This window comes from Fulmarus glacialis, unplaced genomic scaffold (assembly GCF_000690835.1).
Source record: "Fulmarus glacialis isolate BGI_N327 unplaced genomic scaffold, ASM69083v1 scaffold6302, whole genome shotgun sequence".
Lineage (NCBI taxonomy): Eukaryota > Metazoa > Chordata > Aves > Procellariiformes > Procellariidae > Fulmarus > Fulmarus glacialis.
In genome coordinates this window covers 12,340-39,573 of record NW_009199686.1, presented here as the reverse complement: position 1 = coordinate 39,573, position 27,234 = coordinate 12,340, and the positions used below count along the sequence as shown (strand labels likewise).

The 27,234-nt window shown below is 35.3% G+C and overlaps 2 protein-coding genes across 2 annotated transcripts in view; one reads left to right on the top strand and one right to left on the bottom strand.

Moving 5' to 3' along the window:
* The first annotated feature begins 627 nt into the window (after positions 1–627).
* On the top strand, positions 628–22,634 carry DYNC2LI1 (dynein, cytoplasmic 2, light intermediate chain 1). The gene is made up of 12 exons (XM_009573332.1): positions 628–745; positions 2,004–2,038; positions 2,441–2,510; positions 3,538–3,626; positions 5,825–6,011; positions 8,479–8,547; positions 9,922–9,996; positions 11,532–11,617; positions 11,975–12,045; positions 12,468–12,565; positions 14,513–14,605; positions 22,569–22,634. The coding sequence occupies exons 1-12, from the start codon at positions 728–730 to the stop codon at positions 22,632–22,634; spliced, it is 957 nt and encodes a 318-aa protein (XP_009571627.1). The 5' UTR covers positions 628–727.
* Positions 22,635–24,864: 2,230 nt separating this feature from the next.
* The window catches only part of ABCG5 (ATP-binding cassette, sub-family G (WHITE), member 5), a gene marked incomplete at its 5' end in the record, with an annotated part of 14,296 nt that continues 11,926 nt past the window's right edge, over positions 24,865–27,234 (bottom strand). The window contains one exon of the mRNA XM_009573333.1: positions 24,865–25,061. Within this exon, the coding sequence (XP_009571628.1) occupies positions 24,865–25,061 (197 nt within the window). The remainder of the gene's footprint in view (positions 25,062–27,234) is intronic.

Here is a 27,234-nt window from a genome sequence, read left to right as displayed (position 1 = left end):
AGGACAGCCTGGAGGAGGGAGGAAGGCGTAAAAGGGGCCGTTTCGATCCCTGCCCCTGAAAGCGATCGGGGCCGCGGGCGGGATGGGGGCACGCGTGGCCCTTGGTGCGAGGAGCCGGTTGCTCCTGTTAGGGATCCCAGAGAAAAGGGGGAGGCCTAACCCACCCCCACCGCCCCGCAGGGGGACATGGGGGAGCCTGAGGAGGGGAAGAAGCCCTCGTTGCTCCGAGCAGTATCTTCCCCGGGACGCCGAGGGCAGGTCCTGAGCCCTCCCGAGCTCACTGACCCCAGAGCGGTTTCTCCGGTGCTGTGAAAAGCCTTAATCGTTAGAAAACCTTTTAAAGGGGTCTTAAATGTACTCAAAACAAAGCCTCCCGCCACACAGCTGGTATTTGCTCAGCGTGTGCCGCACGTGGCTGTTGGGGTTACCTGAGGAATTTTGCTTAACCTGGCTTTGTTAGAAGTACTTCAACAAGCAGAGGGCATGTGATGTGGGGAAAAAAAAAAAACAACAACAACAAAAAACCAAAACCGCAATACCCTTGTCTATTTAGATATTTTCAGGAATCATGGTTGACGGTCCATTGTTCTTCTCTAATTACACTCTTACTTTGGTTTTTCCCAGTAATGATACTTTATGGGATCTTGCTATAGCTGAAGTGGAGAACAGAGAAAACCCTGAAGATGATGGCAAGCATGTGGAAATTTGGGAAAAATCAATATTATTTATGGGAAACAAAAATGGGGTAACGCTAAATACTGTACAATTCTGTGCTTTTTGAACATAGTTTGTATCAGGGAAAATATCTGATATTTTCTGTTATTAAGGTCCACTTAATTCTTCTAAAGTCGAAATATGTCATGTTCCGATTCTGCAGAGAGTGGGCTTTCCACAGGGTATGGACCAATTAGACATGGTTACAATTCAGAAGTTCAAGTTTATGGTTTGGAGAGTCGAAACTTCAACCGTTGTTATTGATGATGTGCTAATTCTTTGAGGTTTGGCTTCATTAATTTTTGTAAAAGTAACTGCCGGAAATAATGCTACTCTCTTTAATTGTTTGACATGTCAAATTTCTCCCTGTAAAGGTTTAACTGGTAACAATCCAATTTAAGTGCATTGATACCAGTTTTGTTGTAGATCGCGGCCTTGACATCCTGCTATGAATTGTGTCTATATTATGTCAGACCTATTTGAACATGCCTTATCAGTGATTGCAAACTCATGATTCTACATGCCTAAGGCTGTTTTAACTCATTGTCCCAGAAGTTTGGTCATTAGTAATTTCATATTTTTCTTCTGTTAGCATTTATTTGTGAAGTAAATAAGGAAATATTTGCCTTTTTGACCAAGTGAGTCATACTTTTAAGAATAAAATTTTTATTTTAGAAGGATTGGTATATGTGCAACCTCTTAATCAGCAATTTTTAAAATACCTTTTTCAGAGAAAATACAATGACTTTTCAGATTTACCTGAACTTCAGTGATTTTTGAGATAGGAAAGGACACAGGAGTAAGCTGTAGAAGTGCTAGCCCCTTCAGTGTGGCATGGTACTCAGTGTCTGAATTTCAACAGTGTAAAGACATATTTTTCTGTATGTTTGTTTGTATTTTAAGTATTCTTTTTATTTCCATCTCATCAGTAATAATTAATTCCAGTGGAAACCAAACATTACATAAATGTATTATTAATAATTAAAAACCGTTAAACAGTTTAACAGAGTTGGCCGGATTGATCACTAATGTCTAATTTTAAGCACACTATTCCTATTACTGTATTTGTCATGTCTATTAGTTTATAATTATAATAATGGTAGTGTAACTTGATTCTGACAGAAAGTTGGCAGTTAAGTTTCCACTATAAGGCTACAAACAATTACATGAGTTTACACTTTTCCGGTACTTTATTATTGGAATGTTAAATGAGCGAGTTTCATTTAGCAATACAACTTTTATGCTTTAATGACAGTACAGTAGGGATCTTCTTTGTTTTTCATTTCCAGGGAAAGACCACTATTATACTGAGGTGTCTTGAGAGGTATGTGTTAAATTTCTAAAAGTAGTCGATACGAATTTTACATAAGTAGTTATATTGTGTGATAATTCATAATATATGTATACAGATGTTGTATTCTGTGACCGGTTGATCACTTATGGATAAACTTATTTCCCTTCATTACTACCTGTCATCTGGCCCCTTCAGTTGTTGTTCTCCAGTATTAGAGAGCTTAAATGGCCATCTCTTCAGGTTGGTGCTGCTACTTCTCCTGTCTTCAGCAACTGAGACCTCTTGTCTTAAAGTGTCCTCTCTGTGCTGCTGTTTCTAAGCCAAGTTCTGAACTGACTGATAAATATGATTTAGTAACTGTAGTATTAACTTTCTTTAATTTAGTATTAACTTTCTTTAATTGACAAAATGAAGTTATTTTTCCTTGCATAGGGACGAAATTCCAAAGCCAACATTAGCCTTGGAATATACCTTTGGAAGAAGGGCAAGGAGGCACAATACAGTGAGTATCCAGAAAGTATAGTTTACCGTATCTTTTTATATATATACACACAGAGAAAAATAATGTGTGTTTTATTTTTATGTATAAGAATCTTAGGGGGTTTAGCTTATTGTTTGTGAAACAAAAAGGTTTTTTTAATATAATTTTATTTAAATTAGCTAGCGTAATTTTGTATTTTAATCTGTAATATGTTTTTCGCTCTCACTAGAACACAGTAGATCAGAGACCAAAGTATAACACAAAGCGGTCAGATTCATCTATAAAAACTACCTTGTTTGTCGTGTTTGAGTGCTTTTATTTTCCCATTGTAACATAGTATGCATGCCTTTACCTTTGTCTTTAAAACGCAAAATGAGCACAAACAGATGAAGATACTTTACGACCAGTTTTATGAAAGAAGCAGTCATCTTAGAGGACGTTAAATCATAATTACATTTTTGGGTTATGTGTCCATACCGCTAAATTTTGCACTGCAGATTATGTTAACAGAAATATTGAACCCATTCCCATCACAGCATAACAGTGCCCAGCAGCAATAACTATTGCTGCAGGTAATTACTGTTTCTATTACTGAAGCAGGGAGTGGAAAATCTGACTCTGAAAGATAAAAATCACTTAAAACTTTTCCCAGAAACTAAATGTGAAGGTAGAGATTCATTACTTTTCCAGTTCCAAACTTCTCAAAAAGCATTACTCTTGAGCTGCAATAAACAAAAAGAAAAGGAAGAGAACCTGATTTTTTTATGTTTATCATTAATGATGCTGCTTCCTGACTTTTTTACTTTACCGTAGTCATTTATCAAGACAGTCATAGGCATGCCAGGAGTCTTTTGTAAGAGTTGTATGGGATTTCTTGAACTTGGGGAGTTTTTTATTTGGTTTTGTTTTTCAGAAAATACTCATGAAATAGTATATGTTCTTATTCTGAGTCACTTGCATGAAAAGCCAGTTTATCAGATGAAGATCTTCTCTTGGTGTTGCATGGAAGCACACGCTTCTAACATAACATAAAGAAACTCTTTTACAGCCCAAAGATATAGCTCATTTTTGGGAACTAGGTGGTGGAACCTCATTACTGGAACTGATTCGAATACCGATCACTAGCAACAACATAAGGTAAGTGATTAATATTGCAATTCAAAAGTTAATTTCAGCTTTCCTTCAAACATAAGTAAATCTCTAGACCTTTTATTGTGGAAAACTCTTTCAAAATGTAAGATAGAACGTTTATGATTTTTTTCTAAAAATCATTGTAATACCACTGATACTTTGCTTTGACTTTCCTTTTCACAGTTCTCTCCTAATAAGCGAAGTTCTTAGCAATCTCCAACAACAAGAGAAAGCGATAACGTGAAGGAAATAGGTTGGCCTTAAATAGATAGAACAAGAAATATAGAAAAAGAGAGGACATAATATCTTTATGCTCAGTGAAAGAGCAGAAAAAGCAACTTGGGGGCATACAAAAAATAAAATCTTGCTTCCTACTTCTGTATGCAAACATAGATGCTGTCTCTGTGAGGGGCAGTATTTTAGGGTGAAAAACAAGGCAAAAAATTGTCACAAAAAAAATCTCTAGATTTTTGGGAAGTGAAGTGACCATCTGATAAGAAGATCATACAAGAGAGATGATGTTTCTGAGAGGGACTAAAAGTATTGAAATGATTTGAAGACAAAAGGAAACAGGAATTTAGAGAGAATTAAGAGAACGTAGTGAGAAAAATCCATAAAGGTGATGTAATAGCATAGGAAGAAGAAATGCATGAAGAGTTGCATGAAGAAATGAGAAGGTCATGGGGGGTGCATTTTATGTTTTTTCTGGTTAGGGAAGATGGAGTTGAAAGTGGAAGGGCAGAAAAGGATCAAAAGATACGTTTTGTATTATGATGCATTGCTTTATTTCTTTAGTAGTGAGCTTTAACTTCTGTGAAAGAAAGAAAAAGAAATAAAAAAGGAGGGGTACGATTTTTATCATGTACATTTGCTACTGGTTTGGCTATTGAGATAACGTCATTATTTAGTGAGAGGCTAATACAGAAGGAATAAAAAAAAAAACTGGCTTCACTTCCGGCATGTGAAGCTTTTTGTTTCTAGAAGAGCTTGGGGGAAAAAATCAAGTATAATTTTTTAGCTATTGTCTAAATGGACTTAACTGACCTCCACCTCCATCAATCTTTTCTTCCCTTTTTACTGATAAGGAATCATCTGATGTGGATGATCTTAAGATTCTTTGATGAGATAGCAACATTGTTCTGTAAGACCACTTCTGTTCATAAGGCAATATTTTAACATGCTAGTAAAAAATTCTAGCATTTCAACTTAAGTATAAGTGCTTTTCACTGATTTTCTCATCTGTCTGTAGTCAAGCAATTTGCTTATTTAAAAGTTCCATGAACTATATCTAGTTTCACCAAGAGACTTTTCAACAGATTTTTTTCCCCACAGCATTTTAAAGTGAAATTGGTCATTCACTTTGCTTTGTAGTCTTTCTAATACCACTCTGGTCTGGAATCCCCTTTTTCAAGTCAGGATGGGATGTGAAAGAATGATTGCATCCATTCCAGTGGGTGCATTTGCGACGTTCTTCTTTACAGTTGCACTTTAATGCAGTTAGAGTTTTGGGAGGCAGGGTTTTGTAAGGAGAGGAGTTTATATGTAAAACATTTCTCATCATAATCCACCTTTAAGAGCCTGGTAATTGCTACGTATGTCTTGAGAACTCTGACTTCTTCTGTTTATCTTTCAGAAGACTTTCTCATACACCCATTTGAGGTTCCAGCTAATTGGCACAGTCCATGGCAGAGAATATTGCCCTTAACCAGTTTTTTCCATTTCGGATTACAAAAGGATAATGAAAGTATAGAACTTTCTAATACATTAATGGTTAGGAAAGATCCTAACCATTTGCTAACATTGCTTCATCTGGGATTGTAGAGTTTTGAGATGGCGGTGATACATGATGGTAGAAGTGCCCAGTCATACAGGAAGAAGGAGCAAAATGGGCTCAGGATATTTGCATATTTTACTGCTTTGAAACAAAGTCTCCAGAAATAAATTTTGATATATACAATCCCCCCAAAACCTCTGATGGAAAGTTGCCGAAGTAATAGTTCTGAACAAGAGACAAAGGAAAGGTTTCTTCAGAGCTCAGAGTATCCTTAAAAGCCATCTTCCTTTGCTGTCACATTTAATTCTATCTTAGCATTTGTATTTTCACATTTGTTGTTTTCAGCATTTGTACTACAGGTATGGTTGTATATGAAAATGTTGATTGTCTCATGCGCTAAAGATTTGACCAAATAATGCCTTTTTAATAGGTCATTTGCTGTAGTTCTTGTATTGGATCTGTCCAAACCTAACGAACTCTGGACTACTATGGAGAAACTTCTGCAGGTCACCAGGAACCACGTGAAAAAAATTTTAACCAAACTAGAAAAGACAAATCCTGAAGTAGCTACGGAAATTAAACAGAGGATGCGGAACAATCTGCAGAGGGATCATCCAGTAAGTTACTTCTAATATTTTCTCCAGATGTCACAGGCCTTTATACAGTTAAAGATAATCTTTTGAAAATTATAAACAACTCTTTTAGATTTTTATGCATGACTGAAAATCCATTTGATGTAGATGAACCTGTTCACTGGAAAATTATAGCAATTTAATAAAAATTCAGTAAGAGCAGAAACAAGGAAAGAAGGTTTCTCATATCTTTTTGTTAGATATCTAATGTGATTGTTATGGCATGTTACACCAATCAAAAGAAATAGTTTTAGAGTAGCAGTTTGCCTTCCCCCCCCCCTCATCTTTTTAAAATGAAGATGAAAACTAGAATGTACAAAAGTCATCTAGCAAGAGACTAGCTGAAGGTACAAATTTAAGCAAAGAATATAGTTATAACAGCCATCAACATGACTATATACTTTGCATTTATTTAAATGTCTATCACAAACTCAATGCCTTTTGATAATCTGACAACTAATTAAATTATAAAGTTTCAGAAATGTTAACATCAGTCCTTAAACATAATTGCTAACTAAATCTCTGGAAAAGCTAAACTAGATTATGTGCAATAGAAATGAAAAGTCATTGTGCATTAAACCTCTGCAAATGTTGTGTGTATATAATGCATAAATAAGTATTCAACAATTCAAAGACTTGGCACATAAATCTAGTTACTGTAACTTCTATAAAATGCTACAATACAGCAAATGCTTATATAGCTCAAAAATTTAAAAGTAACTTAAAATTTATGAGAAAGCAACATATGCAATACTCAGTAGATTTAGAGTATAGGGTTTGAGATCTGCTGGATTATGATTTTGTTTTTTACTTTTAGAGAAGGTAATTCACAAAAAGAAAATGCCTACAAGCACACTTGGCAATAAATCATGACCACAGTGTCAGGTTTACATATAGGGGCTTACATATCAGAAAACGGCAAGCTTTTTTCAATAAGTAAAAATAATAATGCCATTAATTGTTAAGAAGAGAAGACTTGTTATACTTGCCCTGTAGGGAAGTCTGAGTTTCTCTTCAGACTTCATTATCAAACACAGAAAGGGTGCAAACAAAATATTTTGTTACTCCTTGGTTCTCTTTTTACTTTCGTTGTTGTTCAAGAAAAAATTATGTCAATTTTGTGGGAGGAAATACTATCTTTTATAGTCAAAGTAAATGACAGTTTACGCAGATTTTTATTTGCCTTTTTATAGCTAAACATATTTTTATGATAAACAGGAATTGATGAGGTTCTTAGAGGGGTTTTTTTAAGGATTAGATATATTCCATTGGCCTGGGTAAAGAATTATTGGCTATGATGATAAAGTGTAAGATATCAATTACAGACCTTGTTTAAAAAGGCTGGATGCCCCTAAAGTAGTCCATAGTCAAAAATTAATTCCATAGTCAAAAGATAAACAGGGTTCAGTATGCCAGTTTTAGTGGTTTTGATGTTATCCTGAATTAATTTTTTCTTAGTTAAGAAACTAAAACTAATTTTTTTTCTGTTCTATATTCTGTACACCCAGTTTTAAGTTATGATAATTTTGTTCAAAGCTTTTGCCTTGACAGTGTATGAGTAAAACCATTATTTTTTCTCTCAAAGTAGAGGATTTTCAGTATGTGCAGCTTCTCACTAATATACTGACTGTCATTTAACCTGTATGTGAAATAACCAGTTTTAGAAGGGAACAGTTAGGTCAACCTCTGCTACAACACATCTCTTTTTCCTCTCTGCTGCAACCGAAGCAGCTTGACTAAATACCTGTGTGAACACATATGGGGATTGTCTCATTTCATAAGGACTACAGGAAAACCTTCCAGATAACTTGAGGATTATTGTAATCTACTTATTAAAACTTTTATCAGAAGTTAGCTATTTAACACGTAAATCTACACCCCCAGAGCTGTTTTCGTCCCTTGGTATTGATTTGCATTTTCATGGTTCCTCTTTCTGCTGATATCAAACATTTGAAAATCACATTAAGTATTTTTAAAGAGTTTGGAAAATGTGATGTGGGGAGGACAAATATGTGACACAAGCAAATCATTCAGCTTAATTTTCTTGAGCTTTTGTCTGTATTACTTTGGATATGATGCAAGGAGGGGGAAATGTGTCAAAAAGCCAGTTCTACTAACCCAGTCTGGCAGTTGTTCTGTGAATATATGAGGCTTTTCCTCTCTTCCCTTCCCATCTAATGTTGGAGCTGGAGTATATAGTGTAAGAGCCCTTTTATGCCAGTAAGTGTTCTGACTGCTCAGAGGGATTATTTCCTGACCATTTATGAAGAAAATGAGAAAATTGTAGAATATGGCATGGATATAGCATTACAGTTTATTCATCTAACTTAAGGTTTTGAAAAAATAGAGCTTGTCTTCTGTGAATTAATTTTAACCCTTTTCAGTTGTTTTAACAGTTGCAATCTTCTACAGTTTGTTTACAGTGCTTAACTGTTGTACATCTGTTTAATAGGATTATGAGTTAGTTGACCCTTTTCCGATACCCTTGGTGATAATTGGAAGCAAATATGATATTTTTCATGTAAGTAATACTTAATTTTTTTTTAAATAATTAAAAGATTCCTGGTAAAGATTCTATATACTAAAATCTTGGTAACAAAATAGTAATCATTTGAACAAAAGTACAGCCAGTCAGCCTTCTACCACAAAAAAAATCTTTCCATCCAACAGCATTATGGAAGGCATATGTCGTTCCTTCACAAAACACTCCCAAACTGATGATTTTTGAGATGTACTTGGAAAATGTTGAGATATAAGTTGCTGCAGACTGAAGAGGGAAGCAAGAAAACATGGTGTTGATGCCTTTCTTTTATAATGAGAGAAATCCAGCTCCATGTGTCCCTTCTGACAGCAGCTGTAAGTTTATGGCAGTAAAAGAGGGGCATCTTTCAAGTCGGCTGGTCAGATTTTTTGGTAGTTGTGGCAGCACAAACAGTAAACTATCATTTCAGTCTGGAACTGTTTGGGTTTTTTTAAGTACTTAAGTTTTTAGAGACAAGTGAGTAATTGCATCTTTTAGCAGGGAGAGGAAAGAAATGTCATAGTACTGCTGGATTCTCTCCCAGGACATTAAAAATCCAAACAAATGCATACTCAATTTTCAACAGCACTTGATCATGAGAAACTAGAATAGTATGTTTGATTTTTAGCTGCCGTGCTGGCAGCTTGTGCTTCTTTGGATACTACATAGTTCATTGATACTTGGCTGACTCTTTGAGTTACTTAATCCTTTATTAATAAGGTACTCTGCCTTCTTTTGTACTGAGGCTTTATGCTGAGCGATGACCTCTTTAAAAATCGGTGACTCTCATGTAATAAGCAAAGCACAGAATAACAGCCTAATTCCATTGGGGTCTATGGACAGACTCCTGCAGGCTTCATTGGGACCAGGTTTTCGACGACTTTATCCAGGGAAGGCCATCTGTATGATCTTATATTAAAGAAACATGGATGAAAAGGTATTTTTATGCACCTTTCAAATCTTGCAGGTATTAGAATTTAGAAAGCATATACCCAAGGGTTTACTGAAAGTTAAATATTTTCACAAAAAGAAAAAATCCTTACTCTTCTACTAGGTAGTGTTTCTACTTCTAAAAATTTAAAACAAAATGAGATAAATTAATTGGAAATTGAATAGCATTCCCAATTAGGAAACTTCTTCTGGACTAACCTATTGCCTGAATTAGGCTCCCTCTGTAAAAAAGAAACAAAGGGAAATTGTGACATTTCTTTTCAGAGTAGGCTGTTACTGATTCTGTCTTAAGATATAATTACGCTGACAGCTGAAAGCCTCGTATATTGTAGCCTAAGTGCACTGCAGTTTATACAAAAAATGAAAAGTTCTAGCTGTAATATTTTTTTTCTTACATATATGTTCCAATATGAACTTTTTCAGGAGTTTGACTCTGAAATGAGGAAAATAATAAGCAAGACGCTTCGATTTGTTTCGCATTATTATGGAGCATCATTAGTGGTGCGTATATTCACTTTCTAACTAAGGATAGAGAAGATGAGCAATATTTGTGTTACAAAACAATATTTTAAAAAATACAAATGTAAAACTCCTAGAGAAAATGGGATTTAATTGATTTTACAGTAGCTTTCTTCATGAGCTAATCTGTCAAATGGGTTACAAGTATTGGCAGGGGATGGATGGATATACCTTATGAACAAACAAACTACATAATTTCCAATATCAGCAAAAACTAAATAAAAATGGTTTTCTGTTAGCCAACTCGGTTCCCATATTGAGTTTACTGCACATCTGGCAAAATTTTTTTGGTATAAAAAAGGAGGACGGGAAAAAGTGATAGTCCTAGATAGAATTAGAGAACTGGCCTTCTTGGTAGAAGCATGAACTTATGTCTAGTGACCTGGCTTCGGTAGATTTAAAAACTTAGATCCAAGGGCTTGTCTTCACAGCAGTTTAAGCATACCAGATTATCACACTTACAGTGTTGAAGAATAAAGGCAGGGATTTTTTACAGTAATGAGTAGGAACTGCCAACGATGAGGACAAGGAAGTATTTATGTGGGTATATAAATTGATTTTGAGTTTGGCAGATCATCTCCTGAGCAAAGGCAGAAACATGCATGCTCAGGTTCACAATCCAAAAAAGCTGCCTCTTGGGTTCTCTCTATATCAGAAGATGGTTCTAATTGTATCAACCATCATCTATGTAATAAATAATATTTAATAGTGGCTTATTTTGATTACCAAACAACTTATTTGTTTTAAATTGTTATAATCACAGCATGTCCTTTTGCATCCATGTAAAATTGTACAGCTTTCGTACTTTGATACGTGAATTCATCTTTTCTTAACTGAGAATACAACTGTCTTGATCTAAATTTTTTTTTTTTTAAAGTATTTAAGCATTATTGTAATTAAAGATGAAGAACTAGGAGCCTAAAACTCTTTGGCTGCTAAATCCTGATTCCCACTGAAACGAGTGGGAGAAACTTCATTTCCCACAGTAGGGATCTGACTTCTTTCTCATGAATCTGTTAGGATGCAAAAGCCCTTAGACAGGAATAAGCATGCTGTTTGAGAAGATATTCTGGGAGCTGCTTTCTGATAAATCTGTACCAGTTCTGCCACTATCGAGCTGCTTTTATGATGTGTGAACAATTTTAGTTATTCATTACATTTCTAAATGTTTATGGTATTCTGGATAATTTTTAATGCAGTTTAAAGTCTTAATAACTCATTAGTCTTTGGCAAAAAATTTGCGTCTCTTAATGTGCATACTCCAAAAGCTGTGAAGCAATATTTTAAGATTTATTCTTTAATCTTTATGCTATTTTTCATTTAATCTTTCTTGATCTATGTATTCAGTGACAGATACATTCATGTTTTGGAAAGGGAGGGTGAGATTTTTATTCTAGTAAATTCGTTGCACATATACCAAATCTATTGAGGTCAGGAATTAGCCAGGCTCCATCCGAAATCATCTATGCATATGACATAATGTAATATTTCTGTGATGGAAGATCATAATGTAGATTTTGTTTTCTGATTCATTTAGTTTACCTTTTTTGCTGAAAGCACGTGTTCTTATTAATCACTTGGCATTTGGCTATGATAAAAGGTAACATAATTGTTGTCTAACTAATAAATGTCTTGCCCAGAGTCTAGAAGTACTTAATAAAAAATATTGTAATCACCAAAACATTTTTTTTCTTAAATATGATCTCTGAAAGATTCTTGTTCATGGACTTTTACTCCTGTATTTCAGCTGCCTATCTCTGCACAGGACAGGAATAACTCCTTGTTTTTGATCCCAAAACTGATGGATTAGAAACATGGTCACCACTAGAATTAAGTAGATTTTTATTTATGTGTATTTGTATGCAAAGCCCAGTAAGAGTCTAGTCTTAGCTAGAATAATGTCATTTTTCGTTGATTGCTAAATGCTCACTTGATACATTTTCTTTTTTCTGTTTAGCAAGTCTGTATCAGTGGATCACAGCAAACCTCTATTTATACCAGCAGGCCTGGATTCGCTGAGCCAAATAGGTTAGGATATTTCCTGTTCATCGTGTTTGTTGCTTAATTGTTTCTGAAACCAAGAAAAAAATTTTAAGCAAATAAAAAATGAAGTTAAATTATAGCACATCAGCATCATTTTTAACAGATTATTGAAGGAAATGGCTTAGAAAGTTTAAAATTACTATTCAATTACTATTCAATTATAGTCAGTAATTTGACTACTTCAAAGAGTAAAGTACCAACAACCTTAGATCTGAAAGAAAACATAATATACAATACCACTCAGCCTGTTTCATGGTGGGAGATGAATGTTTTTCCAAACTTGTTGCAGCTTGTCACTGTAGAAGATAAAATATTAAATCAGATGGATCATTATCCAAAATGCTTTGATAATGTATGTTGTTATGACAACATACTTGTATTACTTTGTGCTGTGCTGTAATCCTTAGGACCACCGCCTGCCTCTGATAGTGATATTGGAAAGATGCGTGCAAACACACCATTGGAACTGTGGAAAAAAGTATTTGAGAAAACATTTCCTCCCAAGGTAGGTATTTACATGTCTGCTGCACAGCTTCTTTTCTCATGGAACTGTAGTAATATCGCTACTAATTTTTGTCTTTCAAGTCCAGTCACTGGAATTTTGGTCTCGCCTAGCAGTTCTGTTTCTTCCAACCTCTTTAATTCATACATTTTTAAAAGAGACAGATTTGTATGTAGTGGTGCTTTAATTATTAGCTTCTGCATCTTCAGTCACCTTCCTACATTTAGTAATAATGAAAGTACTGATGTAACCTTCTGTTTTTTCCAAAGTTACATCATTGCCTTTCATTATATTGAGAGACATGCTATACTCAATGTTTTTGGAATTTTATAAGGTGACATATCCCCTAATGCCTAAACCAAATGACAGTGATGTTCCAAGATGAGAGCTCTTCCTGGCTGTAGCACGCTACTGATCCTTGTTCTCCTAGGGCATGAATGAGGTGACTGTGTTAAGAGTTCCTTGCCAAAATCTGTCATTTTGCTATGGGAAGTGTTTGGATTTGCAAGGTAATTAGAATCCCTTGGCACCTATGAAGTGATAAATCTTGTACACATTTCAGAAATTTCTGGTCCCAAGAGGCAAACCCCCAAATACTTCTTTTCAATAAAAGTAATTGCTGTTGTTAGGAAATCAAAATTATTTTCCATTTGACCTGAGCAAATACAGGCTGCTGCTTTCTCCTCGTGTACTAGACTGTATCACAGTTCTTTATCCCTGGCCATTTCCTGCCCTATGGCTTACCTGGGCAGGCAAGGAAGTCAGTCAGGGCTATGAAACTGTGCCTCAGATTATGGTGCACAAACTGGGCTTTTTCTAGTTTTCAGTCTATGGAACTCCATTCTTGGTGGGGAGGAGTCTGAATTCACCCTTTCCCACTCACTTGACTGCTACATATCAAAGCCTACAAATTATTTCAGGTGGTTTGTGACCAGAAGAAATTGTCACTAAGATGCCGTTCTCAGTACAGTATGCCCCAACATGATAAAGACTAAATTTTACTTTTCAAAATCTACACAGGACTGTTATTTTTCATGTAACACTTGCTCATAGCCTTTTAAAACATGATAACAAACCTTCCCCAACCCCTCATGCCATAACTCCTGAACTCCCCCTGAAACAGCTGGAGAAATGAATACATTTTTCATCTTGCAAGCTCCATCAGTGTTCTAAGGTATCAGTCTAATTAAAGAAGATTTGCCAAGTAGATTCCCAGTCTACTGTTTTGGCTCCAAAATATGCTTTAAACTTTAAAGCTGTTTTTATGCCTTGTGAATTTCTTTTTCCATCCCCTCGTCTAATAATAATTATAATTTTGCTTTATTTTATTCCATCATTTGCATGATTGACTTATTGCTACTTTCCATTTTTTATGAGTAAGGAGAAATCTGCAGGACAACATTTAAAAAAATTTAAAAAAAAAAATTCTTATTTGATAGTGTTTCTTTCTTTTAGTGTATTTACTTCTTTGGAATTAAACTTAAACTTATAGTTCCCTCAAGGTTAGTAACTGAAGTTTCCAGTGTTTGGCAAAAAGATAGAAATCAGTTTCTCAGATAGTGAAGTAATGCTTCTGGTAACTGGAACTGAATTCCAGTCTTGAGTATTAAATGCTTTAGCAAGAGCAACCTTAACCCAAATGTCATGGGCCAGAAAGGATATTTTCATTTTGAGGAGAGAGAAATAAACAACTACCAAATAAGACTATTTTCTTTCCTTTAAGATCTGACTGCATTATTGCTTTCTCATCATTTTACCAATCTAAGATGATATATACTATATATTATCTAATCTGTGTCCTATAGTACAAAATTCTTCCATAAATGCAGGATTTTAATACATTTGTATTAAAAGCAAAATACTTCCATTAGATCTAGAGAGTGGCATTTTCTTGTTAAAAGAATAGCAGATAAATTTTATCATTTGGGTTTTTATCATTTCTTCTTTTAGAGTTTCTGCGATTTACAAGATACCAAGGACCCTGCACAGGATTTACAATACGCTGAGTATGAAGTTGATGTCATGAGAGCTCAGAAAAACCAGGTGTGTGGTTGTTCTCCAGTTGCTGTTCACAGTCAGGTATTCCAGAACCACTAGCACTACTGAATTAATAGTAGAATATACTCGTAGCCCCCTTTTTGCCTTTAAATAACTTCAACTTTAGTTTTCAACTTAGTAGTTTGGGGTTTTTTTTCCATTGGTAGACATTAAGCAAGTGAGGCATTGTTAGATCTCAAAGTTTTGGCTCTGTGGTTTCTTTAGAAATGAATTATTCAAATTTTACTTCTAGCTCTTTTCCAGAATTATTTCACTAAAATAATACTGAAGCAAAGCTGTGAAGCTTTCCTGGCAGTAATTTCTTCATTTCTGCACTCCTGTTTGGGTGTTGACTAGCAGGAAGTCTAGGAGGCGGTATCAAGGTTTGGGGTAGGGGCCGTTTACTTTTTTATTTTTGTCTTCCACCTTCAAAACTTCTTATTTAAACTGGAAAGGTACGGAGATTATAACATTTCTGACTCGAGTTTGCAGGCTATGTACATTTTTTCTTGAACAGAGTGAACAGAATTATTCCACATAGTGATATTTGGCTTAACCCCTGAATTCCAAGAAAGACCTTTTGTGAGGAAAGGGTCTTTTATTTTTTCTTACTAAGTTTGAAGTGTTTCTGCATTTCCCTACTACTTGTGGTGAATTAATTTTATAGAAAAATTCTGTGTCAAACTAGATGAAGGTTAGAACATTGCCTTATAGATATCAGTGTATAACATCACATGAGTAGAAATACTGTATATAGTCCTCATCAATATCATAGGTATGGGTCTATTAAAATCAATTCAAGATTTGTGTATTTTTTTTTTCTTTGTTTGGAAGAAGTATCACATACTTGTTCTGGAAACTCTCTATTTCTTATAGATTCATTTGTTTCACACACAGAAAATTCTTTGCTAGAATGACTGAGAAACATTCCACTCCATTCTCACAGCTTATATGTGGGCTATTTGTATGCCGTTTCACTTCTTTGTGGACCAAGTTACTGCAGTTAAAGGAGGTTTTTCTAACAGTGCTTAAGATGATGGATTTTATCAATCTAGATCTCACATGCTTTTACAGACCCGCACTCTGAAGATGAAAGGCAGTTTTATTGAGTTGCACTGCAGTTAATCTCAACTAACCCTAAAATACCGTGGCAAATTTCAACTTTTTGCATGCTTGTAAAAGAAAGCCAAAGGATTAGATTATTACTGCTATCACGTTTTTGTAGAGTTTAGTTAGATTGCATAAGCAGTAAACCTGTAGTTACCTGATCCAAAGAAATACATTAATAACGTAAAAGAATAAAGCAATTTCAAGAATCCCCCGCAGTCTTTGAACTTGCACATTACCTGTAATATCCTGTTAATACAGGCATCAGTTCTGAATTTCTGTTACATCAAGAGCAGTCTTAGAAATCATTAAAATGATTCCAAAAGCACATTGCTTTTGGAATTTACAATGTAATCTCATACTCAGTATATCTATATATCTCAAAATAACTATATGGTGTACTAGGTTTGTTATTTTTAGATAATACTTAGGTCTTGCAAAAGAAGATACTGGTATGCATTGATTAAATCATATAGGAAACTATTAATTTTCTGTTTTTAAACAAAAGAGACAGGCTTTTAGAATCTTAATCTGTTCAAGGGCATTGCAAACCAGTGTAGCTTCTTTTAGTTGGACTACTACAAGTAATTTGAGCATTAAAGAGAAAATTACTTTTGTTATCTGCAGCTATTTCCTAAACTTCTCTATCGTGAAGTTCAATTATTACAAGATTATTTGCACATTATTAAAATGTTTTATATTCCAAGAATTTCATTCAATTTGAAATGCACCAAGATAGCAATATACATCTAAAAGAAAAGAACTCTGTAGTTGCAGTGAGCATTGAACTGTCTTTGGATTTCCCAGCTATATGAAAAGTGGCACAAAAATCCTATTTTTAAAGCAACATTTTAAATGCATCATATGTCTCATGTTTTTTATAGAGTCTCATGATATCTGTTGTGTAGGAGGAACAGTATATTAAGATGTTCAATACGCAACATGTTGCTAATGAAATCATGGGACATAATGCAAAATGGAAGTTTCATATGATGACAAGGTATATTTTTAAATCATTTAAGTGCACGTTATCATTTTTCTCGGTTACTTTCGGTTAATTAATATGCCACTTTGGACTCTAGGTGATAACCAGTTTGCTTGTTTATCTCAAAGATAAGCTTTAAAGGAAAACTAAACACAAAACCAAAATATAGCCCGTCACTGAGTTTTATAGAGGAATTAGCATGTCTGGCTGACGTTGCAGTCTCGGTCAGCACTGCTCAATAATACTGTAATAGATTTATAGATAACTGTGGCAATACAAAGTTTAATAAAATCAGAGCTATTTCTCTGTGAGGAACCTTTTTAGTGTCCTAGCACTTGATGTCTCAAAATGGATCCTTGTACTTTGGATAATATATTCCTTTTCCAGCGACTTCCAACTTTGTAACCTTGGTTGAAGGGTTTGTCTGCAACTAGGGTAAAAGACTAAAAGGTTAAATTCTCAAGTATAAAATTAGAAAACAGTTTTTAAAAAAAAGTACAGAAACAAGGAAGGACCTGGCTTACTCCCATGTACTAGCTGTCAGCTAGTATTTATCTGATACGCTTTTTGGCTGTAGCAGTTAAGAGTCCAGCTCATCAGCATTCTGTCACAAGAGTGTTTTCTTTTAGACCAGATTATTCTGCCTCCTTAATATTTTCAGAGTTAACTATGAGATGTACCACTCTCTTTCTAGACCTTTTTGCTCGGGAAAGCTCTCTGAGGCTATTTTTTCCTCACTGTGCCTTTGTTCAAGATAGAGCACATCGCTCTTTCTCAACTATGTCTTTTCAGAATTCTTTTCGTAATTCTGACCCCACAGACATACAATGTGCAGGTTTATATCAAACAGTGCTATTGCAATTGTTTAGTGCTTTTTCATTCTCTGGAGTTAAGCTCAGAGAGAGAATACAGCACCAGGGACCTTTTTGGAATTTACATTTTTAATGTATTTCTTAACTAGCAGACTCTCTCCGGGAATGACTGGAATTTTGTGCTCTTTGCAGGGCTTTCAAGAGTCAAGAAAAACACTCATTTCACATATGTATTAGGCCTTAAACGTGTAGCTTGCTGTTAACTCTTCATACAGCCCACATAAAACATAAACAAGATGGCAAACTTGTCATCCATTTTTCTCCATTCTCTGCTAGCTTTTTGGCTTTTGATGCTTTAAGGTCACCTTAATTTCATTTTAGGTACACACATAACTTGAATAAGAGTGAGATCTTTTAAAATAATATTGTTGATTAGAGCCGCACATATACCACCTGCATCTGTGAGCACCTAGGAGTGCATGAAAGTCTTGTTCCGTAGTTCCTTCTAAATGTGAGATAGCACATGGGAGTGTCTACTCTGTTTCCTTTAGAAATGCTCTCTACCACAGAGGTAAGTACTCTAAGATGTCTTTTCAAAGTTTTTTTTTTGTTTCAGGTCTTAGCTATCCTGTTATGCCTTGTACTGCTAGTACTCAAAATAGGTGCTTGGACCTTTTTCATCTGGACATTTGACTGCAGCTTCATTCATTGAAGCAAATGATAAAGCTAACCTTGAGATCAAAGAATTGGATAGCCTCCCAATCAAGTACTGAAGAAGTCAGTGTCACGCAATACCAAAGTTCACACTGACTGGTCCTTGTTACACAAAGGTATTACTTTAGGGATTGGTGCCAGTTTTAGCTGAAGCCTAATACCATAAAGTCTACTAAAAACAAAAGGAAAAAAAAAGGTAGATGCCTGGTGCCATTTGGTGTTGGCTAACAAGAAGTAATGGAAGCAGATCACAGTGAACAGGGCTGTAACTGTTAAGACTTTAACGAAGGGGAGGTTCTATAACATCTCGCAGGGAAGCGTAGTCCTATTTCCCCTAAAATAGGACTAACATAATTAGCCATGTTATTCACAACTAAAAATCATCTTGGTGTCAGGTCTGAAGCTCTCTGACTGAGATTGGGTCTGTGTTGGCTAACAGAATGAGATTCATATTTTTTCAGCATACTTTTCTGACGTGACCATATTGCAGAACTTCAGGAGACAATTTCAATCTCATTCAATAAAATAATAAAATAAAATAAAAAAATAAAAAAAGAGTGCATATTGTGTGATGAACCTCCTTGGTCAGACCAGTATTACTGGGCGGAGAAGTATGACAGGCACCTTAACATGGGTAACAGAGCAGTAGCATCTTTCATTTTCTCCAGAGGAGGAGAAGTGCTGGTCTTCATATTGTGGAGAAAAAGTTATTTAGGATGTTTACTCAGCTGCCAAGAATAAACTTTCTCGTTTTCATATGAAGTCATATCCAAGTGGGTACAAAAGATTTTTTCTTTTTTTTAAACCAACTTAAAGAACATTATTAGAGCACTGTTATTAAATTTCCTATTGAAGTTTAGGTACTTAAGATTTTTAATCCTTGTTTCAGTACTTGGTTATTTTCACCATATACCAGATCAAGAGCACTTTCAGTAAGAAACTACATGAAAAAAAGTTAAAGTCCTCAGAACTGAGGAGATGCAACAATTAAGACTTTTCCTACAATCTTAATTTTTCCTCCATGTTTGTAGACATTATAGTATTGTCTTTAATTACATGATCATATACTATTTTGCTGATGTCTCAATTCAATCGTTCAGTATTTCTTTTCATCATCCTTATTCTTTGTGTACCTTATTTCTCAACCTGCCTTTCAGACACTTCAAAGAATGCAAAAGTATTAATTTTTTTTCTCTGAGAATGTGTGGTAATGTTATCTTATCCGAGTGCCTCACAAAGATCAGTTAAGTCTTTCTTCCCAATCCCTTTATGAGATTAGGTGTGATCTTCTCTATTTGACAGATGAAGAATTTATAGAAACGCAGAAGCACAGAAGCATTAAGGTTAAAAAAAATTTTAAAATCCACTTCATGCCAGTGTTATCTAGGACAAGTTGCTAGGACTAATAAGGTTTAAAGCACCCAGAGCACATTGAAAGCATATTTAAATGGCAATTGTTAATTCTTTGTAAATCTGATCTGTGCCCCCTACACTTGGTACCCAGAAAACAAAGGAAGCATAATGCTAGCGTAAACATTTTGGTGTACTTTGAGATATATTCTTTCGTAGGATCTTCTTTGAGTTTGGAGGGAGGATCTCTTAGCTGATTGTATAGTTACAGTATATTCCAGAATCCTACCTATGTTTCTAGTATAGGACTTTATGAGCAGGAAGGTACCCTTTTTCAAAAGGGTCTCTGGAGTGATCTTTAAGCTGTATTTGAAAGATTTTTTCCCATGACATTTCTGACTTACGGGGATTTATTTTACTTTCTATTTTACATGAAAACTAAGGAAATTTACTTTCCTGACAGCATTTTTCCTCATGAATCACTGAATTTGTTAAAGATTATTTTTTTGTACATATCTTCCCATTTAATCCCTTTTTTTTTCTTTCCTTTCTCATTGTTTAAATGTTAGTCTTACCTACATATGTCTCCAAAATAAATATTTATAATTTTGTTCTGTACTTCTGTATGTAGTGGTATAGCTATACAGTTTTAATGTATGCTGTGGTTTTGATACTTTGCATTTCTGTATTGTTTTGAATTACCTTTACACTGAATTGCCTTCTAGCTAGCTAAAAATTACAGCAATATAAATTCTGCTAAATTATCTGCCTCTTTCTTGAAACAGTCAGATAATAAATCTGTAAGGCTAATTATTTAGGCAGCACCTGTAGACACAACCCCCAGACAGCATTGTCGTTATATGTAAAACTTCATTGTCTAATTTTACCCCTTCCCATAGCCTTTGGGAAAGTTGTTAGAATTGAAATTATTTACTTAGCATAAATCAGGTTACATGTGTTCCTTAAAATATCACAGTATTCTTTCTATTCCTAACTGTTGGCAAGTTTCCAACGGTTCAGTATGTTCCAAGATCATAATTACTTTATATTAATAATGAGAGAGTGAAAATACTGAGTAAAGACTGGCTTAGAGATAGAACAGTTCAGTAGTACTAGAGCAGTATTTAATAATGCAACTTACTAGATTTAGACTAGGCACAATATGTTCTGTGTCAGTCATCTACGAGTTACTTAACTGTAAAACTAGTCTCCTGCAAGCATCATGAAGAATATGCACTAATTAAAAATCCTCTTACTGCTCATAAATCTGTGGTGCTTTCTGAAAACTTTGCACTGATGACAAAGCTGCTGAAGTTATTTCCTGAGAGAGAGAAAATTCCAGTTATTACTTCTGTAAAATTTTTAGATGATGATTTCTTTGTTGCTCTGCCTTTTATTTTCTTCTTCCTCTCTCTGTGCTCTGGATTGAGAATTAATACTTCTGTTAAATTTACCAGGTGTGAATTTTGTTATTTTTGTCAATTCTGGTATCTGTGTAACTACAGTGAAACCTCCCTTACTCTGTTAAATCCATTCTATTAATTTGAGAGTCTTTGCTACATTTATACTAATCACTGGTTTATGTCCATCTCTTTTTCCTCTATATCTAAGTAAGATATAATGACTTTTTTTGTATTGCAAGCCAGTACATGGTTAGGTCTAGCAGTACCTCAAATACTTTGTAATAAGTACTGCAAATATATACGTAATTACGTTGTAATAAGTAATTACGTTGTAATAAGTACTGCAAATACGTTGGAAGACTTCTTATTCTTAAATGAACAAAAAGCAATCGTAGTGCTTTCTAAATTAATTTTTGCTGAAAAAAATCTTCGGAAATAATTCCCAACAGTATGCACCACTACATAAAATTCAGAAGATGAAATTGTTGGTTGGTGATGTTGCTAGAACCTTTTATTACAGGCTTCAAAATTCCCAGTAGCCCTTTTGACTGAAACAAGGTCATTTGTCTACCATGCTAGTACTCAGCTGATGTCAAGTATACTATAATGTAGATTGCCTCATCTTTCATACCTAATTCGCTTTATTTATACCTCCACAATTTGAGCCTCTGTTTGCTTTTAATAATCTAATTACTATCTAGAAGATGCATAATTTTAATTACCACATTGGATTTGCATTTTATTTTTACACACAGGTGCTAACTTTTCAATCTACTAAACAGTAGCACCTGAAAGAATACTTTAACTACTAACTGAAAAACAAAACAAAAGTAAAAGCATGGCATCATTGTCTGTCATGAGTAATACACTTCCTGAAAAACCTCAAGCAATGATGAATAATATTTCCACAAATATCCAGTACCATAGATTGAATAGATATGGTACGTTGATTTCCTAAACACCCATTGCATTCCTTTAAAATATATTTCTGCTTACTGCTTTCTGGACAAGCCTGTGTTCTGCAGGGTTTCTAAGGTCTACTGGTAGCTCTCTAAATTATCACCACTGGTGATGTATAAGCTTACAGAAGTTCATTTCAGTCCTGTGCTTTGGGGAAAAAAAAAAAAGGAAAGAAAGAAAGTAGGCTTTGTTTTTCTAGTTTCTTTTCTGTGATCTTAAGGAATTACCAGTTCATTTTGTTTCTTGAAAGGCCCTGACTTCCTGTGTGTGAAACAGTAGTTTCTGTTGGTTCATTCTGATTTCTGTTTTTAAAACACAGGTAGTGTTACATTTCTGTATGTTCATAGGGAGCCTGGTTTCTCAAACTGAATGTCTAAGACCCCACCCAAAATTTCTTCTAGTTGCCTAGAAAGCAACTATCTAGGCCTAAATAAATAAAATCTAGCTCACTATGTAAGAGCAAATGTGGCAAAATTTATAGCACTTTTAGTATAATTTTGTTAAAAGTAAAAAACATATAGGACTTTTTGTACAGTGAAAAATGTTTGGACATGCTTTAAATGTTTAGGTGGCTAATGTATGTATCATTGCTTTTAATAATGAGATTAGATTAATATGTATGTGTGTTTCTGTTTTAGGAACTTGAACAATACAAAAGAAATGCCTCTAAATCCTGGAAAGAAATGGATTTTGAACCTGATTGATGAACTGCTATAGGTGTCTTCAGTTTAACATTTACAAAATTACTTTAATCATTTTAACATTACACTAGCAATTTAATCTGATGCAGCAATTTAATCTGCAATCTGCAATATCAAACTACAAAATTAATATTTATTAAGCATTCCTGTTATTACTTTTAATAAAAATAGCTGTTTATTTGTTCAGTCCAAATTTAAATATGTCGTGGTACTGACAGTGTTTTAAAAAGTGGGGAGAAAGGAATTCTAGACTGTTCAGAGATGGGTTTGAATATGAAAACTGCCATTAGTCAGTTCTACCGATTTTATAATTTATAACACAATATTTGATTTGTTTTTGTAATGCTTCTGCCCTAAACATGTATTTAAATATAAACAAGTTTTCACACCCAAAATATGAAACTGCGTAGTAAAGCATGCTAGGCATTCTTTTCCTAGTTCGTTGCATATATAATTCAAAAGCAAAGCTTAAGAATATATTTGCATCATTGTTTGATGTATTTGAATAGGATAGTTCCACAAAAGGTAGCAGAATAAAGTGGAATTAAAACCATGTTTGACCTGATCTAAAATTCAGAAGTTTGCTTTATCTCTGTTTCAGTATCATACAGTTTAATACAGGAATTATTTCTTGCAATGTATAACGTTGTAATAACTTTGCACAGAATTCAGAAGACGACATTTCTGTCAAATATTCAAATACTAGGAAGTCAGTCTAATCAATTTGACAGATACTTGGTTAGTGGTGGAAGTATAATTGATTCACATGCAGCCTAAGGTGGTGAAATGCTAGCCTAAACTACATACGGCTTTTTGTCCATGGACATCCTCACTATTATGAGATGGCCTGAGTGTTTTGAGAAGACACAAGACAGGATCTAGCTTAAAGCCAAAGGTGTCTCTTGAGAGCTAAGATTTGTTGTTAGACAATAAATGTCTGAACAGTCAGTCACTTGGGAGACCAGATCGTAAGAATAGTCCCTGATGAACAACCCTACATGCACATAAAAATGGGAAAGACTACCTAATGTAACATCTTTCCAGCTCTTTAAAGTTATTTTTAACATATTTGTTCATCGAATGTTTTTCTCATTATAACGTTGGTATCTTGGAATATTATACATAAAGATACTAGAAAAAAATTGTGGCCTCACACTTAAGTGGAGAACTTGCATTAGCTTGAGGGTTTCAAATTCTTCGTTACAAAAAGTGCATCATCTCAAAGCTATAAAATTAAACTAATTATATTATTATGGAATTTTAAGATACAAATATACTTACCTCCCTGAAGAAATCTCTAGCTATCCCTCTGTAATAAATAATGTCATGAAACATGCAAAGTACGTTATAAAACTTGGGAATTCTGTGTCTGTTAGGCTTTCAATTTTAAGAGGTACTTATATTGAATAAATGGATAAATTAGACTCTCCTGGCATGTTAGTGAGCCCATGAGAATAATTTCCAAAGATGCAAACTACATCGCTTCCAAGAACTGGCAAACAACTTTTTTTTCCCTAGCTAAATTGACATTTTATTAACAAACAAAAATTTGTTCTAGTAATTCACAAACTGCTTCCAAAACAAGATTTAGAACTTGGTAATGAAAAGAAGGAACAGATACAAATAACATAATTGTCTTCTCTCATTTACCATAATTTACAAGACAAAAACATGTTGGGTAACTTTTATATTGCTTAAAGATCCTGTACTCATTGATTATAAAGTATGCATAAGATTAAAGTGGAGTGATTTCTTGATTCTGTCTTTATTTACATGTGTTTGGTATGTTGCGTTTCTACAAATCCCCAAGATGGTATCAAAACAAAGCCCAGGAGTTAAAATACAAGATATACTAGCAATTATACCTCTCTGCTTATTGGTAATGGTTAAAAAACAAATTAGTGTGAAAAAGATTAGAGCACCATTGATACATTGTTAAAAATCGATAGAAACAGCTGACTAAATTAAATTCAAAAAGTCCTTTAAAACATGTAATGCTATTGATTATGCCTGATTTGGGAGTGGGGTGGGAATACCAATAGCAGGAAGCCATTCACACTCTTAAGAGAACATTGTTTTTCAAGATGGAAAACATCCAGTTAGAAACAAACGTAAGATGAATGTGTTTCTGTATGTATAATCACTGAAATTCTATCTAAAATCCATCAATTTAAGCCTTCAACCATGATCAAGTAAAAAGTGCATTATTAGAATGGTTAGCACTGCTACTTTTTTATTGCCTGCCAATAATTCTCTCTCTTATTTTGAAGCTCAGAATTGCTATAATGGCAAGTCCTGGTAGAAAAGCATAGAGTATTAAGAAATCGATTGTGAACCGGGACAAGGCACCAGGAAAGTTTTGTTCAATAAACTGAACACCATGGGAGAAAATACACGCAGCATTAATTGCAGTGGAACTGTTGGCTCCACCTGTCAAAAGAAAAAATTAATTTCTTTAGTAGGTGAATCAGTAAAATTAAAAATCAGGCCTCAGTATCTAGCTCATACATTTAATATACCTAGCCCTAACGTTATTTTAATGATGAACTATACCCACAGTAATATTTCCCATCATTTTGGAATAAGAACAGACAAGCCATATGTTTCTGCAGTTAATCTATGCCATATTTTTTGAAGGGAAGAATAAAGGGTCACTAGGAGCTTTCTGTTTTGTTCATGCCAAACAAAAGAAGATTTATGGCTTTTCAGATGTGTTATCTGGAGGGGCCTCAAGAAGCAAGTTGCCCAATGTGGTAGACTTACAGCATTTGTATTTGTTGAGTGCTTCCAAAATGCAAGAAACAGAGACACTCTGAAGGGCACTTTAAAAATCAGCGGTTTATTATTACTACCAAAGTCATGGATGCATTTTCTAATGCTTGCCATCTATGCTCTTGTAATAAAGAGGGACAGGAGAGATTAATGGATAAAGAATACATAGCCTTGGAGAGGAGCACAGACACCTGGCTACAAAGCCCAAAATATCTTAGGGTAGGTCCAAAGCTGTAAGTTTTACCCCCCTTGATGGATGTTAGCTACTAACCCTGCCAACCTGATTGATTCTAGTGTTTTGCCAGTTATCTGGCTCACAGCCTGACAGATCCAAGCTGGTCAATATATGCCATGGTAATGTACATGATCCGAAGCCTCACTAGTATGAGAGGAAACACCTGGTCAGGTGTTACCTGTCAGTGCTCCCTGCACTGATACTTGATCTTATATTGTGCAATGCCATTGATCTTCTATTTGTGTAACACTGCTCTGATAAGCATGTAACAGGCTGCAAAGTTTACTTTCCAAAACGCCCCCAAAGGGGGGGATAAAAAAAAACAGGTGAAGAAGAGAAAGATGAAAAACTGAAAGAATGAGAAATGGTTGAAAAAAGGGCGTCAAACTTTTGTCTAGCTTGTGGAGCCAACAAGGAGAGCTGCTATGCTGGACCTTGCTCTCACCAACAAGGAGGTGCTGGTGGGGAATGTGAAGCCTAAGGGCAGCCTTGGCTGCAGTGACCATGAAATGGTGGAGTTCAAGATGCTTAGGGCACCAAGGAGGGCGCACAGCAAACTCACTACCCTGGACGTCAGGAGAGCATGCTTGGGCCTCTTCAGGGACCTGCTTCGTAGAGTGCCATGGGATAAAGCCCTGGAGGGAAGAGGGGCCCAAGAAAGCTGGTTAATATTCAAGGATCACCTCCAAGCTCAGGAGCCTTGCATCTCAACAAAGAGGAAGTCAGGCAAAAATGCCAGGAGGCCTGCATGGGTGGACAAGGAGCTCCTGGACAAACTCAAACACAGAAAGGAAGCCTACAAAGGGTGGAAGCAAGGTCAGGTAGCCTGGGACGAATACAGAGAAATTGTCCGAGCAGCCAGTGATCAGGTTAGGAAAGCTAAAGCCCTGATAGAATTAAATCTGGCCAGGGACATCAAGGGCAACAAGAAAAGCGTCTATAGGTACCTTGGTGATAAAAGGAAGATGAGGGAAAATGTGGTCCCTCTCCGGAAGGAAACGGGAGACCTGGTTACCCAGGATATGGAGAAGGCTGAGGTAGTCAATGACTTTTTTGCCTCGCTCTTCACCGGCAAGTGCTCAAGCCTCACTGCCCAAGTCACAGAAGGCAAAGGCAGGGACTGGGAGAATAAAGAGCCGCCCACTGTAGGAGAAGATCAGGTTTGAGCCCATCTAAGGAACCTGAAGATGCACAAGTTCATGGGACCTGATGAGATCCAGCCACAGGTCCCGAGGGAACTGGCGGATGAAGTTGCTAATCCACTATCCATCATATTTGAGAAGTAATGGCAGTCTGGTGAAGTTCACACTGACACCCCCCATTTTGAAAAAGGGAAAAAAAGAAGACCTAGGGAACTACAGGCCAGTCAGTCTCTCCTCTGTGCCTGGTAAGATCATGGGGCAGATCCTCCTGGAAACTATGCTAAAACACATAGAAAACAAGGAGGTGATTGGTGACAGCCAACACAGCTTCACTAAGGGCAAATCGTGCCTGACAAATTTGGTAGCCTTTTACAACGGGGTTACAGCATTGATGGATAAGGGAAGAGCAACTGATGTCATCTACCTGGACTTGTGCAAAGCATTTGACACTGTC

What these genes read in the sequence shown, in the direction of transcription:
- DYNC2LI1 (XM_009573332.1), top strand. An exon ending in ATCACTAGCAACAACATAAG is followed by an intron (nt 3,627 to 5,824) that starts GTAAGTGATTAA and finishes CCTTTTTAATAG; the next exon opens with GTCATTTGCTGTAGTTCTTG. An exon ending in ATTATTATGGAGCATCATTA is followed by an intron (nt 9,997 to 11,531) that starts GTGGTGCGTATA and finishes ATCATAATGTAG; the next exon opens with ATTTTGTTTTCTGATTCATT.